At 40.8% G+C, this 17,809-nt stretch overlaps 9 protein-coding genes across 9 annotated transcripts; 7 read left to right on the forward strand and 2 right to left on the reverse strand.

Annotated features, from left to right (window-relative positions):
• Window positions 1-266: 266 nt before the first annotated feature.
• On the forward strand, window positions 267-1,124 carry SUI3 (translation initiation factor eIF2 subunit beta; the record flags this gene model as incomplete). The annotated part of the gene is made up of 1 exon (XM_033913645.1): window positions 267-1,124. One exon carries the CDS (start codon window positions 267-269, stop codon window positions 1,122-1,124), a length of 858 nt encoding a protein of 285 aa, XP_033769536.1.
• Window positions 1,125-1,372: 248 nt separating this feature from the next.
• ENV7 (putative serine/threonine protein kinase ENV7) lies at window positions 1,373-2,467 on the reverse strand (the record flags this gene model as incomplete). Its single annotated transcript, XM_033913646.1, has 1 exon — window positions 1,373-2,467. The coding sequence occupies one exon, from the start codon at window positions 2,465-2,467 to the stop codon at window positions 1,373-1,375; it is 1,095 nt and encodes a 364-aa protein (XP_033769537.1).
• A 543-nt stretch (window positions 2,468-3,010) lies between these two features.
• RVB2 (RuvB family ATP-dependent DNA helicase reptin) lies at window positions 3,011-4,426 on the forward strand (the record flags this gene model as incomplete). Its single annotated transcript, XM_033913647.1, has 1 exon — window positions 3,011-4,426. The coding sequence occupies one exon, from the start codon at window positions 3,011-3,013 to the stop codon at window positions 4,424-4,426; it is 1,416 nt and encodes a 471-aa protein (XP_033769538.1).
• A 296-nt stretch (window positions 4,427-4,722) lies between these two features.
• On the reverse strand, window positions 4,723-5,217 carry VMA11 (H(+)-transporting V0 sector ATPase subunit c'; the record flags this gene model as incomplete). The annotated part of the gene is made up of 1 exon (XM_033913648.1): window positions 4,723-5,217. The coding sequence occupies one exon, from the start codon at window positions 5,215-5,217 to the stop codon at window positions 4,723-4,725; it is 495 nt and encodes a 164-aa protein (XP_033769539.1).
• Window positions 5,218-5,927: 710 nt separating this feature from the next.
• Window positions 5,928-6,578, forward strand: NSL1 (MIND complex subunit NSL1; the record flags this gene model as incomplete). Its single annotated transcript, XM_033913649.1, has 1 exon — window positions 5,928-6,578. The coding sequence occupies one exon, from the start codon at window positions 5,928-5,930 to the stop codon at window positions 6,576-6,578; it is 651 nt and encodes a 216-aa protein (XP_033769540.1).
• A 448-nt stretch (window positions 6,579-7,026) lies between these two features.
• SSO1 (syntaxin) lies at window positions 7,027-7,899 on the forward strand (the record flags this gene model as incomplete). Its single annotated transcript, XM_033913650.1, has 1 exon — window positions 7,027-7,899. One exon carries the CDS (start codon window positions 7,027-7,029, stop codon window positions 7,897-7,899), a length of 873 nt encoding a protein of 290 aa, XP_033769541.1.
• A 521-nt stretch (window positions 7,900-8,420) lies between these two features.
• FAS2 (trifunctional fatty acid synthase subunit FAS2) lies at window positions 8,421-14,084 on the forward strand (the record flags this gene model as incomplete). The annotated part of the gene is made up of 1 exon (XM_033913651.1): window positions 8,421-14,084. One exon carries the CDS (start codon window positions 8,421-8,423, stop codon window positions 14,082-14,084), a length of 5,664 nt encoding a protein of 1,887 aa, XP_033769542.1.
• Window positions 14,085-15,087: 1,003 nt separating this feature from the next.
• On the forward strand, window positions 15,088-16,257 carry USV1 (Usv1p; the record flags this gene model as incomplete). Its single annotated transcript, XM_033913652.1, has 1 exon — window positions 15,088-16,257. The coding sequence occupies one exon, from the start codon at window positions 15,088-15,090 to the stop codon at window positions 16,255-16,257; it is 1,170 nt and encodes a 389-aa protein (XP_033769543.1).
• A 604-nt stretch (window positions 16,258-16,861) lies between these two features.
• On the forward strand, window positions 16,862-17,494 carry SPAR_P00470 (uncharacterized protein; the record flags this gene model as incomplete). The annotated part of the gene is made up of 1 exon (XM_033913653.1): window positions 16,862-17,494. The coding sequence occupies one exon, from the start codon at window positions 16,862-16,864 to the stop codon at window positions 17,492-17,494; it is 633 nt and encodes a 210-aa protein (XP_033769544.1).
• Between the last annotated feature and the right edge of the window lie 315 nt (window positions 17,495-17,809).

A 17,809-nucleotide genomic window follows, 5' to 3' on the forward strand; every position in this document is an offset into this window, starting at 1 on the left:
CAATAATGATGTATATTTCGCTTAAAGCTAAATAGGCGCTTCAAAAGCGTACATTTGCATGCATTGTATCTTCAACTTATTACCCGTAGTGGCGGAGTCCTCATTAACGACGGAGTGAAAAATTTTGTAATTGCGAGAAAAAGTGAATTTGATGGAAAAAAAGAAAAAGAAAGCAGAAGAAGACGTTATAAGAGAGACTGGGCCAACTTCTTGCACATCAATCGAAAAGCGCCTAGGCAACCAGTCATATAATAAGCACGCACAAGATGTCCTCCGATTTAGCTGCTGAGTTAGGATTCGACCCTACACTAAAGAAGAAAAAGAAGACCAAGAAGGTGATCCCAGATGATTTTGATGCTGCAGTAAACGGCCAAGAAAATGGTTCAGGAGATGATTTATTTGCCGGACTTAAGAAGAAAAAGAAGAAGTCCAAGAGCGTTTCTGCCGACACCGAGGCTGAAAAGGAGCCTACTGACGATATAGCAGAAGCGTTGGGTGAACTCTCTTTGAAGAAGAAAAAGAAAAAGACAAAGGACAGCAGTGTAGACGCGTTTGAGAAAGAGCTAGCTAAAGCTGGTCTAGATAATGTGGATGCTGAAAGCAAAGAAGCCACTCCAAGCGCTAGTTCCAGCATTCAACAAGAAGTTGGTCTGCCTTACTCAGAATTATTATCTAGATTTTTCAATATTCTAAGAACTAACAATCCTGAACTTGCTGGTGATAGAAGTGGTCCAAAGTTCAGAATTCCTCCACCTGTTTGTTTGCGTGATGGTAAGAAGACTATTTTCTCGAATATCCAAGATATCGCCGAAAAATTGCATAGATCTCCAGAACATTTGATCCAATATCTCTTTGCAGAATTAGGTACATCCGGTTCTGTTGACGGTCAAAAAAGATTGGTCATTAAGGGTAAGTTTCAATCCAAACAAATGGAGAATGTCTTAAGAAGATACATTTTGGAGTATGTCACTTGTAAAACTTGTAAGAGTATTAACACTGAATTGAAGAGAGAACAATCAAACAGACTGTTCTTTATGGTCTGTAAAAGTTGTGGTTCTACCAGATCCGTCTCTTCTATTAAAACCGGTTTCCAAGCTACCGTTGGTAAGAGAAGGAGAATGTGATGTTGGTGCTTTATCTGTTAGCATATATATAATAAGTACGGATTTCGTTTATCTTGTGTATTTTATTCGTTTCATTAGATATTTAATGTTCAAATGAAGAAAGACTTAAAATAAAAGTTTCATGCACAGAAATAAATTTAAACAGCGGTCTTCATCAGCTAGAACGTACACATTGCATGGAACCAGCCAGCCATCGTGTTTTGTTTTTTTCCCCGGGACAGGAAAAAAGCTTTGAGAAGCAAAACTGATCAACTGTCTAAATCTTGTAAAAGGTTTAATAATTGGCTGGTAGTGGGTCTTTGTATAGGATCCACTTGAACACATTTCTTGATTACATTTAAAAGGCCGTCAGAAAATCTGGAATTTCTGGGGAAACTGTATTTGCCAGTGTTTATAGCGTAGGTTAAAGAAGCTCCATGTATTTGCTCTTCTCGCTCAAAGGGGGAAATACCGAACATTAAAGTATAGAACGTACAACCCATGGACCAAATATCAACTTTACAGCTCAAAACCTGATTCAATTTCAAATTCAAAAGTTCTGGCGGAGTATATGGCAGCGTACAATTGTAATTAACCCATTCTTGTAGTTCGCTGAGTTGTTGCCTATTTCCAATTGTTATATCAGCCTGAGAACAAGAGCCAAGGTCACCTATTACTGGTAAACCGTCTGAAGAGAATAAAATGTTTGAAGGTGTAATGTCGCGGTGTGCATATGCTATTGCACCTCCTGAATTGGAAGAGAGCATGTCCATTTCTAAAGGGGTATCTTCTAGAAGCATCGCCGTTTCGTCACTATAAGTCATAGATACCGCATCGACATTTACTCTGGAAGTGGTGTTAGCTTGTCTCGACGCAGGATCATGTAAGCAAAGTAGACCTCTTGTCACTCCTAGCATTATCCTTACGCATTCTGCCTCTGATATAAAAGTACCCTCCAGCAGCCTCCGATTGATCGAATCCTGTAAACTTCCTAATGAATAATAGGGTAGTATTATGTAAATTGTTTTTGACCCATCTTTCTCCTGCATCACTTGGGAGTCAATGCTTTGGATAACATAAGGACTTTGAAACCGTTTGTAATTTTCAATTTCTCGCATGCCATTGGATATACTCTCTACACCGGGGCAAATAATCTTCTTTAGTGCATATAATTCTGGTGTTACAATACCGTTTTCCAAAATCAGAGAACTCTTCGATAGCTGCACAAGATACACAAAGGACATTCCACCCTCTCCAAGTAATCGTTGAATCTTATATCGTTTATCATTCACCCTAATAGTTGCATCGGAAAATCCGCGACAGCAGCATAAGTTCTGGAACAATTCCAACACTATAGAACTCATTGATTGGATATGGAAAATACAGTCGTTATTATCCCTAATCACTCGCTTAAATCACGGATACCTTTTGTCTACCTTCCGTTTCGTCTTTTGGAGAAAATATAGTTCAACATCTTACAAAATCAGATACCGAAAATGTCCCTAGCTCGGTGATCTAAGACAAGAGTTATCAAAGCAAAAAATGTCCCGCAAAAAAGGAAAAGGGCAAACCGTGTAAACTTCAGGTCCACGTAATTGAATCATTTCTTTGATCTAGACTCAACGCATACATTGCGCCTTTCTTAGCTCTTAGTTTCTACACTATGCAACTTCTTTATTTTACTCCTTTTCACGTGACCGGTTTTAAAAGAGGTGAAAATTATTTTTTTCAGCGAACTTTTTGAAGGTTTTCAATAGAAGAAAGGATGGAAGCTAAATAAAAACTGTACATTTACACGGTAAAAACAGTCGAAAAGAAATTAAGTTAGTTGAAACCAACGCTACTACTTTCTCAGCAGACCAGCACAAGTTTCTTTTGAAAGAAAAGAAAAAAGATTTTTAGCCAGCATGTCAATTCAAACTAGTGATCCGAATGAAACATCAGATTTGAAGTCGTTATCTTTGATTGCTGCTCACTCCCATATTACAGGCTTAGGTCTCGATGAAAACTTGCAACCACGCCCTACATCTGAAGGTATGGTCGGGCAATTGCAAGCCCGTCGTGCTGCCGGTGTGATACTGAAAATGGTACAGAATGGCACCATAGCAGGTAGGGCTGTCTTGGTGGCGGGCCCCCCTTCAACTGGTAAGACCGCCCTTGCCATGGGTGTTTCCCAGTCTCTGGGTAAAGATGTACCTTTCACTGCCATTGCGGGCTCAGAAATCTTCTCTTTAGAATTGAGTAAAACTGAAGCACTAACTCAAGCTTTTAGGAAATCCATCGGTATCAAAATCAAAGAAGAAACAGAATTGATTGAAGGTGAAGTTGTGGAAATCCAAATTGATAGATCTATTACTGGCGGCCACAAACAAGGTAAACTAACTATTAAAACCACCGATATGGAAACAATTTATGAATTAGGTAACAAAATGATTGATGGCTTAACTAAAGAAAAGGTATTAGCTGGCGATGTTATTTCTATTGATAAAGCAAGTGGGAAGATTACCAAGCTAGGCAGATCCTTTGCGAGGTCTAGAGATTATGATGCCATGGGCGCTGATACCAGATTTGTTCAATGTCCAGAAGGTGAACTACAAAAAAGGAAAACAGTGGTTCACACGGTGTCCCTGCACGAAATTGATGTTATTAATTCAAGAACTCAAGGATTTTTGGCATTATTTACTGGTGACACTGGTGAAATTAGGTCAGAGGTAAGAGACCAAATAAACACAAAAGTGGCAGAATGGAAAGAAGAAGGCAAAGCAGAAATTGTTCCTGGTGTATTATTTATTGATGAAGTGCACATGTTGGATATTGAGTGTTTTTCCTTCATAAATAGGGCTTTGGAAGATGAATTTGCTCCTATCGTCATGATGGCTACAAATAGAGGTGTTTCCAAAACCAGAGGGACCAACTACAAATCTCCACATGGGCTACCTCTCGATCTTTTGGACCGGTCGATCATTATTACAACCAAAAGCTATAATGAACAAGAAATTAAGACAATTTTATCTATAAGGGCACAAGAGGAGGAAGTTGAGCTGGCATCAGATGCCTTAGATCTATTGACCAAGACAGGTGTGGAAACTAGTTTGCGTTACAGCAGTAATCTAATCTCCGTTGCTCAGCAAATTGCCATGAAGAGAAAAAACAATACCGTTGAAGTGGAAGATGTCAAAAGAGCTTATTTGTTATTCTTGGACAGTGCCAGATCTGTCAAGTATGTTCAAGAAAACGAGTCACAGTACATTGATGATCAGGGCAACGTTCAAATATCCATTGCTAAGTCAGCAGATCCTGACGCCATGGATACTACGGAATAAGCATTTTGTACTTTAAGGCAGAAATAGCATTAAATATATAAAAATAAATTTATGTCTGCGTGATTGTTGGTAATAAGAAATAAAAAAATACTGAAAAAAAAAAGTAGTGCTTGTCTAGCACGCTCACAACTCCATATGGTATACCCTTCTTTCGAATAATTATCGATTATCAAATATATATATAGCAATATTATAATATATACTATATTCTATACATATATGAAGAGGGCTGGTGCGTGTATATGAGAAAAATTTTTTTTATTTTGATTGTTTTTTTTTTTTTTTATACTCTTGACTCATTCAGAGCCTCTAGTGTTCAAAATCAAAGCTACAATCATACCATATAACCCTAAAACTTCAGAGAAAATTAGAATCAAAACGATACCGACAAAAAGCCTTGGTTGATGCATATACTTTCTAACACCAACATCACCGACCATACCAATGGCGTAGCCACTACTCAAGCAGGCAAATCCCACACAGAGTCCACAACTTAGGTGCATGAAACCATTGAACAGAGTGTAGTCTTCGGTAGGAGATAAATTACCTGCAATTAAAACGGCCACAACAAGCCCATAAATGGCTAAGATACCACTCATAACCACAGGAATCAAAGACTTCATGATCAATTCTGGTTTGAAAGTACCTATACCGGCAATACCAATACCTGACTTAGCTGTACCAATGGCTGCTCCCAAACAGGAAAGCACCATAGCAGCTGCACAACCTGCAAACCCGAAAAAGGGAGCGTACAATGGAGCATATATGTTACTTGCGAGTTGCGTTGACATGTTTACAGAGAATAATAGAATGGACCCTTTCCTCCTCCGACTCTTGCTTTGCTATATTTAATTTTTTTTTTTCTTGCAAGTAAGAAAAAAATATTAGGTTATCTATATTCCTTTTTCTAACTAATCACTCTTTCACTAAAGAATATTTCTTAACAAAAAGATGCGTACCGGGTAAAAATTCGCATTGTCCAAATGTTGCTGCTTTTACGCAACAGATACACCTCTAACCGAAAAGGAATAAGCAAACCTCAATGGTGCCCAATAAAGAAGTTATGCCCATTTTGTTATTCTTTTGATTTCTACGTTATTTTCTTTCTTTAAAGGAAAAGCATGAAAAAGCACTTCAATAATGCTTGCGAATTAAAGGCGCTCTATTGAGCCTTAGACCCCGGATAATATACACATATATACATATATACCTACATAAGTACCGATTGAGGTCGCCACCTTTTGTATGTGTTCCATTGACAATGAAGTTTTTCTTATCAGCCAAAATGAACGTTCTTGATATATAGTGAGAGAAAAAAAGATCGATGGGACGATTTGCCGCGATTCCTTGTGCGTGCGAAAATGCAAGAAAATAAACAAACTAGTACAGTACTATAAGCAGGCTGAGTAGTCGAAAAAAGTTCTATTTAGACGTGTCTCGGGGCCTAAATCTTTTTTTAACTATAACAACCACACTGAATAAATTATCATAGCGCGAGAAGATGTCACAAGGTCAGTCCAAAAAACTGGACGTAACTGTTGAACAGCTTCGAAGTATATACCACCAGTTTCATGATATCTTGGAGGAGAAAACAGATTTGCATCTGCCGAAGAAGGACCACGACGATGACGCTGTTAGGAGAGAGGTCCAGATACAGTTACAAGAATTTCTTTTGAGCGCCATGACGATGGCTTCGAAATCATTAGAAGTGGTCAACGCTGACATAGTAGGAAAGACAGTAAAACAACTGATTATGGAATCACAAGAGAAGTACATGGAGCCCTTTGATCTGGACCTGAATGAGCAAGTTAGGAAAATGTATCAAGAATGGGAAGACGAAACCGTTAAGGTGGCCCAGTTGAGGCAAACGGGGCCTGCCAAAATCAACGAAGTGTACAATAACTCAAAGGATGAATATTTGACACAATTGGATGGAAGAATCGGCGTCCTTCAAGCTAGAATGGCGGAACAGCAATCTGTAGACCACAATAATAATGCTGACGAGGCCGATGACCAAATCAAATGGGAGCATATCAAGGATGATTACGGGGCGTCACTGAATGAATTGTATGAAACACAGCAGGACTTACCCCAGGTAAGATATAACGTTGAAAAAGTCAGGCGTTTAATGGACTATTTGGAGAAAGAGTGAGTTAATGACATGTAAGACCATTCGATTCGTGTTAAGTGACAATACTTATCTTAGTGGCTCCATTCCTTTTTTATCTTTGTACGAAGAACTGGCAATAAGAAAAAGTATAGAGCCAGCCTTTTCCCACACGTTAACGACAAAAGACGATATGCAGGCTGTGCGCATGGGGGAGAATCCACCTTTTGCCCGTTAAAGAGAAAAAATTAGTGTCTGTGAAACGCGAATACAAAAAAAGAAAAGTAGCAGGATCTTACTTCTCGTAAAGACGTCAGGAACTAAATCAAGTCGAACAGTAGAAGTTGCAAGGGGAAAAATCACTAATTTCCAGTCAAAGAACAAAGAAAGCTCTACTTCACACAGTGACGGTCTTTACGGTAAAATCTGTGTATATTTGAAAGAAAAACCCTTTTACAATTAAGAAGGGCATTTAAAAATAGAAACAACGGAAATGAGTTATAATAATCCATATCAGTTAGAGACCCCTTTTGAAGAGTCGTACGAGTTGGATGAAGGTTCTAGTGCTATCGGTGCAGAAGGCCATGATTTTGTGGGTTTCATGAATAAGATCAGTCAAATCAATCGCGATCTCGATAAGTACGACCATACCATCAATCAGGTCGATTCTTTGCACAAGAGGCTGCTGACTGAAGTTAACGAGGAGCAAGCAAGCCATTTAAGACACTCCTTGGACAACTTCGTCGCACAGGCCACAGACTTGCAGTTTAAACTGAAAAATGAGATTAAAAGTGCCCAAAGGGATGGGATACATGACACTAACAAGCAAGCTCAGGCGGAAAATTCCAGACAAAGATTCTTGAAGCTGATCCAGGACTACAGAATCGTGGATTCAAACTACAAGGAAGAGAATAAAGAACAAGCCAAGAGGCAGTATATGATCATTCAGCCAGAAGCCACCGAAGATGAAGTTGAAGCAGCCATAAGCGATGTAGGGGGTCAGCAGATCTTCTCACAGGCATTGTTGAACGCAAACAGGCGCGGGGAAGCCAAGACCGCTCTTGCGGAAGTCCAAGCAAGGCATCAAGAGTTATTGAAACTGGAAAAATCCATGGCTGAACTAACTCAATTGTTCAATGACATGGAAGAACTGGTAATAGAACAGCAAGAAAATGTCGACGTCATTGACAAGAATGTTGAAGACGCTCAACTCGACGTAGAACAAGGTGTCGGCCATACAGATAAAGCCGTCAAGAGTGCCAGAAAAGCAAGAAAGAACAAGATCAGGTGTTGGTTGATTGTAATTGCCATCATCGTGATCGTTGTCGTTGTTGTCGTTGTGCCAGCCGTTGTCAAAACACGTTAATCCCAACTATTCTCTATATTTCTATTCCATCCGAACTTCCCTTTCTGTTTTGTATATCAATATCGATCTTAATACTTTCGCCTATTCTTTTACTATATTTCTATAAATTCTTTCTTTGGCCTGTGGGCCAAAAACAACAACTTGTTAGTGATACAATGTCTTTTTTAATATGTCCAAGCTATGCTTAAATAGAGCTGTTACCTTTATAAATAAGCGTATATGGAGCATTACCCGCAAACTCGTCCATCGCTTGGCAAAATCCAACCATTTTTTTTTACCTTGCTCGTTTTCACATGCTACCTCATTCGCCTCGTAACGTTACGACCGAAATCTCACTAAGGCACGGTTTGTTGAGCAGTTTCCGGATGTTGGATAACCAGTTGTTTCTAAACGGGTCTGCCTCATATAAAACACGTTCAGTCCAAGTATACACATCACCGTATCGACGCTGCTGTGCTTTTTTAATAACCATTGAACTAAACATCTAAGGCTACAACAACACCAATTGGAATAAAATCATTATGAAGCCAGAAGTTGAGCAAGATTTAGCTCATATTTTGTTAACTGAATTGTTAGCTTATCAATTCGCCTCTCCTGTGAGATGGATTGAAACTCAAGATGTTTTTTTGAAGGATTTCAACACTGAAAGAGTCGTTGAAATCGGTCCTTCTCCAACTTTGGCTGGGATGGCTCAAAGAACCTTGAAGAACAAATACGAATCTTACGATGCTGCTCTATCTTTGCAGAGACAAATCTTATGCTACTCCAAGGATGCCAGAGAGATTTACTATACTCCAGATCCATCTGAGCTAGCTGCAAAGGAAGAGCCCGCTAAGGAAGAAGCTCCTGCACCAACAACAGCTGCTAGCGCACCCGCCCCTGCCGCAGCAGCCCCAGCTCCTGTTGCAGCAGCAGCACCAGTCGCAGCAGCACCAGAGATCGCTGATGAACCTGTCAAGGCCTCTCTATTGTTGCACGTTTTGGTTGCTCACAAATTGAAAAAGCCATTAGATTCCATCCCAATGTCCAAGACAATCAAAGACTTGGTCGGTGGTAAATCTACCGTCCAAAATGAAATTTTGGGTGATTTGGGTAAAGAGTTTGGTACTACTCCAGAAAAACCAGAAGAAACTCCATTAGAAGAATTGGCAGAAACCTTCCAAGACACCTTCTCTGGTGCATTGGGTAAGCAATCTTCTTCCCTATTGTCAAGATTAATCTCATCTAAGATGCCTGGTGGGTTTACCATTACCGTCGCTAGAAAATACCTACAAACCCGTTGGGGATTGCCATCTGGTAGACAAGATGGTGTCCTTTTGGTAGCTTTATCTAACGAGCCTGCTGCTCGTCTAGGTTCTGAAGCCGATGCCAAAGCCTTCTTGGACTCTATGGCTCAAAAATACGCTTCCATTGTTGGTGTTGACTTGTCGTCTACTGCTAGTGCTGCTGGTGCTGCCGGTGCCGGTGCCGGTGCCGGTGCTGCTATGATCGATGCCGGCGCTTTGGAAGAAATAACCAAAGACCACAAGGTTTTGGCCCGTCAACAACTGCAAGTGTTGGCTCGTTACTTGAAAATGGACTTGGATAACGGTGAAAGAAAATTCTTGAAGGAAAAAGATACCGTCGCCGAACTGCAAGCTCAATTGGATTACTTGAATGCCGAATTAGGTGAATTCTTTGTTAACGGTGTTGCTACCTCTTTCTCCAGAAAGAAGGCCAGAACTTTCGATTCCTCCTGGAATTGGGCTAAGCAATCTTTGTTATCATTGTATTTCGAGATAATTCATGGTGTCTTAAAGAATGTGGATAGAGAGGTCGTTAGTGAAGCTATTAATATTATGAACAGATCTAATGATGCTTTGATTAAATTTATGGAATACCATATCTCTAATACTGATGAAACAAAAGGTGAAAACTATCAATTGGTCAAGACCCTTGGTGAACAATTGATTGAAAACTGTAAACAAGTTTTGGATGTTGACCCAGTTTACAAAGATGTTGCTAAGCCTACCGGTCCAAAAACTGCTATCGATAAGAATGGTAACATTACTTACTCAGAAGAGCCAAGAGAAAAGGTCCGGAAACTCTCTCAATACGTACAAGAAATGGCTCTTGGTGGTCCAATCACTAAGGAATCTCAACCAACTATTGAAGAGGATTTGACCCGTGTTTACAAGGCAATCAGTGCTCAAGCCGACAAGCAAGATATTTCCAGCTCCACCAGAGTTGAATTTGAAACATTATATAGTGACTTGATGAAGTTCTTGGAAAGCTCCAAAGAAATCGATCCTTCCCAAACCACCCAATTAGCTGGCATGGATGTTGAAGATGCCCTGGACAAGGATTCCACCAAAGAAGTTGCTTCTCTGCCAAACAAATCTACCATCTCTAAGACAGTATCTTCAACTATTCCAAGAGAAACTATTCCATTCTTACATTTGAGAAAGAAGACTCCTGCCGGGGATTGGAGATATGACCGTCAACTTTCCTCTCTTTTCTTGGATGGTTTGGAAAAGGCTGCCTTCAATGGTGTTACTTTCAAGGACAAATATGTCTTGATTACTGGTGCTGGTAAGGGCTCTATTGGTGCTGAAGTCTTGCAAGGCTTATTACAGGGTGGTGCTAAGGTTGTTGTTACCACCTCTCGTTTCTCTAAGCAAGTTACAGACTACTACCAATCAATTTACGCCAAATATGGTGCTAAGGGTTCTACTCTGATTGTTGTTCCATTCAACCAAGGTTCTAAGCAGGATGTTGAAGCTTTGATTGAATTTATCTACGACACTGAAAAGAATGGTGGTCTAGGTTGGGATCTAGATGCTATTATTCCGTTTGCGGCAATTCCAGAACAAGGCATTGAATTAGAAAATATTGATTCTAAGTCTGAGTTTGCTCATAGAATCATGTTAACCAACATCTTGAGAATGATGGGTTGCGTTAAGAAGCAAAAATCTGCTAGAGGTATTGAAACAAGACCAGCACAAGTCATCCTACCAATGTCTCCAAACCATGGTACTTTTGGTGGTGATGGTATGTACTCAGAATCCAAGTTGTCTTTGGAAACTTTATTCAACAGATGGCACTCTGAATCCTGGGCCAACCAATTGACCGTTTGCGGTGCTATTATCGGTTGGACTAGAGGTACTGGGTTGATGAGTGCTAATAACATCATTGCTGAAGGCATTGAAAAGATGGGTGTTCGTACTTTCTCTCAAAAAGAAATGGCATTCAACTTGTTGGGTCTATTGACTCCAGACGTTGTCGAACTGTGCCAAAAATCTCCTGTTATGGCTGACTTGAATGGTGGTTTGCAATTTGTTCCAGAATTGAAGGAATTCACCGCTAAATTACGTAAGGAGTTGGTTGAAACTTCTGAAGTTAGAAAAGCTGTTTCCATCGAAACTGCTTTGGAACATAAGGTTGTCAACGGCAGTAGTGCTGATGCTGCATATGCTCAAGTCGAGGTTCAACCAAGAGCCAACATTCAACTGGACTTCCCAGAATTGAAACCATACAAGCAGGTTAAACAAATTGCTCCCGCTGAACTTGAAGGTTTGTTAGATTTGGAGAGAGTTATTGTTGTTACCGGTTTTGCTGAAGTCGGCCCATGGGGTTCTGCCAGAACAAGATGGGAAATGGAAGCTTTTGGTGAATTTTCATTGGAAGGTTGCGTTGAAATGGCTTGGATAATGGGTTTCATTTCATACCATAACGGTAATTTGAAAGGTCGTCCATACACCGGTTGGGTTGATTCTAAGACGAAAGAACCAGTCGATGACAAGGACGTCAAGGCCAAATATGAATCATCTATCTTGGAACACAGTGGTATCAGATTGATCGAAGCAGAATTATTCAATGGTTATAACCCAGAAAAGAAGGAAATGATCCAAGAAGTTATTGTCGAAGAAGACTTGGAACCATTTGAAGCTTCTAAGGAAACTGCTGAACAATTCAAACACCAACATGGCGACAAGGTGGATGTCTTTGAAATTCCAGAAACAGGAGAATACTCTGTTAAGTTGCTAAAGGGCGCCACCTTATACATTCCAAAGGCCTTGAGATTTGACCGTTTGGTTGCTGGTCAAATCCCAACTGGTTGGAGTGCTAAGACATATGGTATTTCTGATGATATCATTTCTCAAGTCGACCCAATCACATTATTTGTTTTGGTCTCTGTTGTGGAAGCCTTTATTGCATCTGGTATCACCGATCCATACGAAATGTACAAATACGTTCATGTCTCTGAAGTTGGTAACTGTTCTGGTTCTGGTATGGGTGGTGTTTCTGCCCTCCGTGGTATGTTTAAGGACCGTTTCAAGGATGAGCCTGTCCAAAACGATATTTTGCAAGAATCATTTATCAACACCATGTCTGCTTGGGTTAACATGTTGTTGATTTCCTCATCCGGTCCAATTAAGACACCTGTTGGTGCCTGTGCCACATCCGTGGAATCTGTTGATATTGGTGTAGAAACCATCTTGGCTGGTAAGGCTAGAATTTGTATTGTCGGTGGTTACGATGATTTCCAGGAAGAAGGTTCTTTTGAGTTTGGTAACATGAAGGCCACTTCTAATACTTTGGAAGAATTTGAACATGGTCGTACCCCAGCAGAAATGTCCAGACCTGCTACCACTACCCGTAATGGGTTCATGGAAGCTCAAGGTGCTGGTATCCAAATCATCATGCAAGCTGATTTAGCTTTAAAGATGGGTGTACCAATCTACGGTATTGTTGCTATGGCCGCTACCGCTACCGATAAGATTGGTAGATCTGTGCCAGCTCCAGGTAAGGGTATTTTGACCACTGCTCGTGAACACCATTCCAGTGTTAAGTATGCTTCACCAAATTTGAACATGAAGTACAGAAAGCGCCAATTGGTTACTCGTGAAGCTCAAATTAAAGATTGGGTAGAAACCGAATTGGAAGCATTGAAGTTGGAGGCTGAAGAAATTCCAAGCGAAGACCAAAATGAATTTTTGCTTGAACGTACCAGAGAAATCCATAACGAAGCTGAAAGTCAATTGAGAGCTGCACAACAACAATGGGGTAACGACTTCTACAAGAGGGATCCACGTATCGCTCCATTGAGAGGTGCCTTGGCCACTTACGGTTTAACTATTGATGACTTGGGTGTCGCTTCATTCCACGGTACATCCACAAAGGCTAATGACAAGAACGAATCTGCCACAATTAATGAAATGATGAAGCATTTGGGTAGATCTGAAGGTAACCCTGTCATTGGTGTTTTCCAAAAATTCTTGACTGGTCATCCAAAGGGTGCTGCCGGTGCATGGATGATGAATGGTGCTTTGCAAATCCTAAACAGTGGTATTATCCCAGGTAACCGTAACGCTGATAACGTTGATAAGATCTTGGAGCAATTCGAATACGTCTTGTATCCATCTAAGACTTTAAAGACCGACGGTGTCAGAGCTGTATCCATTACTTCTTTCGGTTTCGGTCAAAAGGGTGGTCAAGCCATCGTGGTCCATCCAGACTACCTATACGGTGCCATCACCGAAGACAGATACAATGAGTATGTTGCCAAGGTCAGTGCCAGAGAGAAGAGCGCTTACAAGTTCTTCCACAACGGTATGATCTACAACAAGTTGTTCGTTAGTAAGGAGCATGCTCCATACACTGATGAATTGGAAGAGGATGTTTACCTAGACCCATTAGCCCGTGTCTCTAAGGATAAGAAGTCTGGCTCTTTGACTTTCAACTCTAAGAACATTCAAAGTAAGGACAGCTACATCAATGCCAACACTATCGAAACCGCCAAAATGATTGAAAACATGACCAAGGAGAAGGTCTCTAACGGTGGCGTCGGTGTAGATGTTGAATTAATCACCAGCATCAACGTTGAAAACGATACTTTTATCGAACGCAATTTCACCGCGCAAGAAATAGAGTACTGTAACGCGCAACCTAGCGCACAAAGCTCCTTTGCTGGAACATGGTCTGCCAAAGAAGCCGTTTTCAAGTCCTTAGGCGTCAGGTCCCTAGGTGGTGGTGCTGCATTGAAGGACATCGAAATTGTGCGTGTTAACAAGAATGGGCCTGCCGTTGAACTGCACGGTAACGCCAAGAAGGTCGCTGAGCAAGCTGGTATTACCGATGTGAAGGTATCCATTTCTCACGATGACCTTCAAGCCGTCGCGGTCGCCATTTCTACTAAAAAATAGAAAGGACTCGACGACATCCCTCTTTTTAATATATAGCTTGTAGTTTTACTTCGTAAATCCATAGTCACATTCTTCATTATTGTTTTTTGCTCCTTTACCTTAGCCTTCGGTTCTGACCCGGCCTAATCGTAATGTACGTTGACAAATCATATGGCCCTGAGCGTACAACAGTTCCATTCTTCTATTTGTTCAGTCCACACAAATTCGCGCGGGGACGTATTGACGCGCAGAAGAATAGAAGCCCGCGTAGCAGCTCTGGGGTAATTAGTCTTTTGCTATATCGGCCGGCCCAGCACCGGTTTCCTTTTCACCTGTGTTTGTTGTCTGCATTATGAGGAGGGGAAAGGGCCAGGGACGGCCGGTGGTTATGTTGGCTCAACGATTTGCTGCCCTCTATTGTTTACACCAACTGCGTGGGGCAAGGGGCTGGAAGGCTGTGGTGTACAGAATAGGGTCTGAGACCAAGTCGCGACGTCTCCTGCGGCTCGTTGTGTGAGCCATCCCTTGATCGCCTCCGCCAAATACAGGGAAGAGAAAAATACGCGAAGGTGGGCGAGTGCCCTTAAAGTACCAGCATCCTCGATCGCCGCTGGTGTTCGCCCTTGCTTAGAGGTAGGAGGTGTCCTTTGGCCTTCGAATTCCTCGCCGATTTATAGTCCCCCTAAGGGCCTTACTTATCCCCTCTATTTTTTTTTTTAGAAAAATGTTTTCTTTTTCAAGATTTGTTTGCTCCTTCACGGCTTCCCCCCCCTTAACCGTTCAGCAGTCTCCGTATATAATAATCACAATCCGTTCTTATTGCCTATAACTTCGGTTGTTTCTTGTTCATCCCGGCAAATAAAGTTTCGTCTTGTTTTAATATAGACAGGATTTCTTGGCTGCAGTATTTGCAATAGCTTCATTGACCACGTATGTAAAGAGAAGAATCTGGAGCGACTTACGGGCTTAGCTTTTTTTACTAACACATAAATAATACTGTGATAAGATAAGAAAAAATCACGACATGGAAAATACCACGAATCGTAATACTGCCGGTGTTCTTACGAGCAACAATAGGAGTTTTGCCACCAACAGTGTAGCGGCATCCACTCCGAAGAGGTCCAAAAGTGCTCGAAGGAAAACGTTTAAATGCACCGGGTACGATGGTTGTACGATGTCCTTCACTAGAGCGGAGCATCTTGCACGTCATATAAGAAAGCACACGGGAGAAAAGCCGTTTCAATGTCCTGCGTGTTTGAAATTCTTCAGTAGAGTTGACAATTTGAAACAGCACCGGGAGTCGGTCCATGCACATAAAAATCACCATGCTTCTAGCTCGCATCAGCGTAAGCCTTCATCTTCGTCTTTATCCTCGTCTTCCTCTGCATCTTCGTCGTCTTCCGCTACGTCATCTACATCATATAGCGATCCTTCCAGGAAAATCAATACTGTTGGCGTTAATATGCCGATGATGGCAGAAAACGAAAAAGCGCCCCAAATAACACATTCTTCGCCAGAGTTCATTACCAGCGCGAGAGGCATTCCACCCATTTCTCCAAGATCCATTTATAATACTCAGCGACAACAACAACAACAGCCCCCCTACTATTTTCCTCCTTCCCACCCAATTACTGATAGCTACTACCAGTACCCTCTTCCCAGTAACAGTACCACCGTCAATTATCTACCATCAATAGATGTACAGTACCCGTTGAATGTGAGTCCTACTTCAGTGGCCCATCCGGCCACAGAGGCAATGGTATCGTCTTTTCCTCCGAGATCCATACCAAGTGTTTCCTTCAAATATAATGATTCAGCCGACTTCCCAGCTCGGACAGCTATGAACAACTATAACATTAGACCAAATAATATCAACGTTAATACTAACACTAATATAATCAACAGCAATCCTGATTCATTCTCTCCGCCATTTTCTATGCCAGCGGCAGGTGCTGAAGCAAGACCAATTGTTTTCCCGCAGCATCAGCAGGCATTCAGCCGACAACCGAATGGCAATAACAACAATAATATGTCTTTGTCGAAAAATGACAGTGAAAAGGGAGAGAATTTCAAGAATAATAATGATGACGACAATGATAATAGCAATAAGAAGAGGTCGGAAGCACTATCAGAGTCCGATATTTCGGTCAATACCAATAAGAAGAGGCTAAGTGTTGATTACATATTGACTTGATCGAAACAATCCGAATGAAATTTTTAAATATTCCGTAGAGTATAAATATCTCACAACCAATATAATTCTTAATATGCGCAAACAAATTATGGGCTCACCTGTCTTATATTTATGTTTCGTTTCATATTGAATGAAATTTATAAAAAAACCTCTTCAGATAAGTTGAAATATGCATGTTCAGTGCTATAAAAATGATAAAAGACACGAACATAAACAAAACAGCCCTTACACAAAAGGTATTCTGACTACTTATGTTTGTCCACGAGAAATAGCCGCATGATAACGCAATTTTATACTTTCGCGGCTGCTTTGTTCAGCCCACAGTAGCACTAAAAATTACGCTATAAGACTAACTAACAATAGCCCGCGGATACGAAGCAATGATGATGCCTCTTGACTTTATACACTTAATCATATACATGTACTCCACGTTTGTCACCATAGTCATCTTCCACCACCCTCACCCGGCCCCCCGTTAAAATTGCAATAATAAGAAAAAGAAAAGAAAGAAGCTTTTTATCTCAATTCGCTGAAAAGATGACGCTTTTTTCCGACTTTAGCAAACTAGTCAATACATATAACCACTTTTCTATTATTCCATGAAATGATGCCCTACAATACCCCTCCAAATATCCAAGAACCTATGAATTTCGCAGGCAGCAACGCCTTCAGTATTCTTCCAGATACGATGAGTTTCCAGAATTTCAAATATGATCGTCTCCAGCACCAACAACAACAACAACAACTACAGCAGCAACTGCAACAGAATGCACCACCGTTACAGCAGCCTCAACAACAACAACAACAACAACCAATAAGCCCGCCTTTGTTCTTGGCAGGTACCGGTACCAGCGCAAACTCAAACCTTAACAAGAATGCCAATGCTAGTACTGTACCCCCATTACTCTTCAGCAGGTCATCTCAGCATTATGTCGTCCCGGATATAGATCACTCTTCCATAATATACAAGAACAACATCTGCAAATCTTTTAAGGATGACTTGTTTTTCTGTCCAAGATCTTTGCTTTCTCTCGAAGAACAGCAAGCATGCGAAAAAATGGATAGACTGACTGCTGAACAAATGTCATTGTATCACCAGAACACGCGCCCCAGTTCTAATCCTGGTTCCTTGTCTTCTTCACCGCCAAATTCTGCGTCTTCTATATTCAACTCTAGGCCGAAGTTCAATCCTTATACATCTCAAAGCTTCAATCCTTTGGAAAGTGTTCAAGAATGATCGTGATATAAACGAACATGTTTTTTGGTTTCTTTTTTGCATATTCCACGTTTGAACAAATCTTGTGTCCATGTTACATTCCCGTTATGTGATATTATGTCAAGCCGTTTTACTTCCTATTTATTTTTATTTATGGGCTTTTTTTTTATTCATGTAGTTTACTATTCACTTAGTATACGTAGATAAAAGAAGACGAGCTTTATCTGCAAACAGGCGCAAGACGTATGTACTAAGCACTCAATACTCATATAACCATATTCTTTAAAAAAATACATGCCATTTTTTCTGATCCATAATACTCTTCCAAACTACAAG

This window comes from Saccharomyces paradoxus, chromosome XVI (genome assembly GCF_002079055.1).
Source record: "Saccharomyces paradoxus chromosome XVI, complete sequence".
NCBI classification, from domain to species: Eukaryota; Fungi; Ascomycota; class Saccharomycetes; order Saccharomycetales; family Saccharomycetaceae; genus Saccharomyces; species Saccharomyces paradoxus.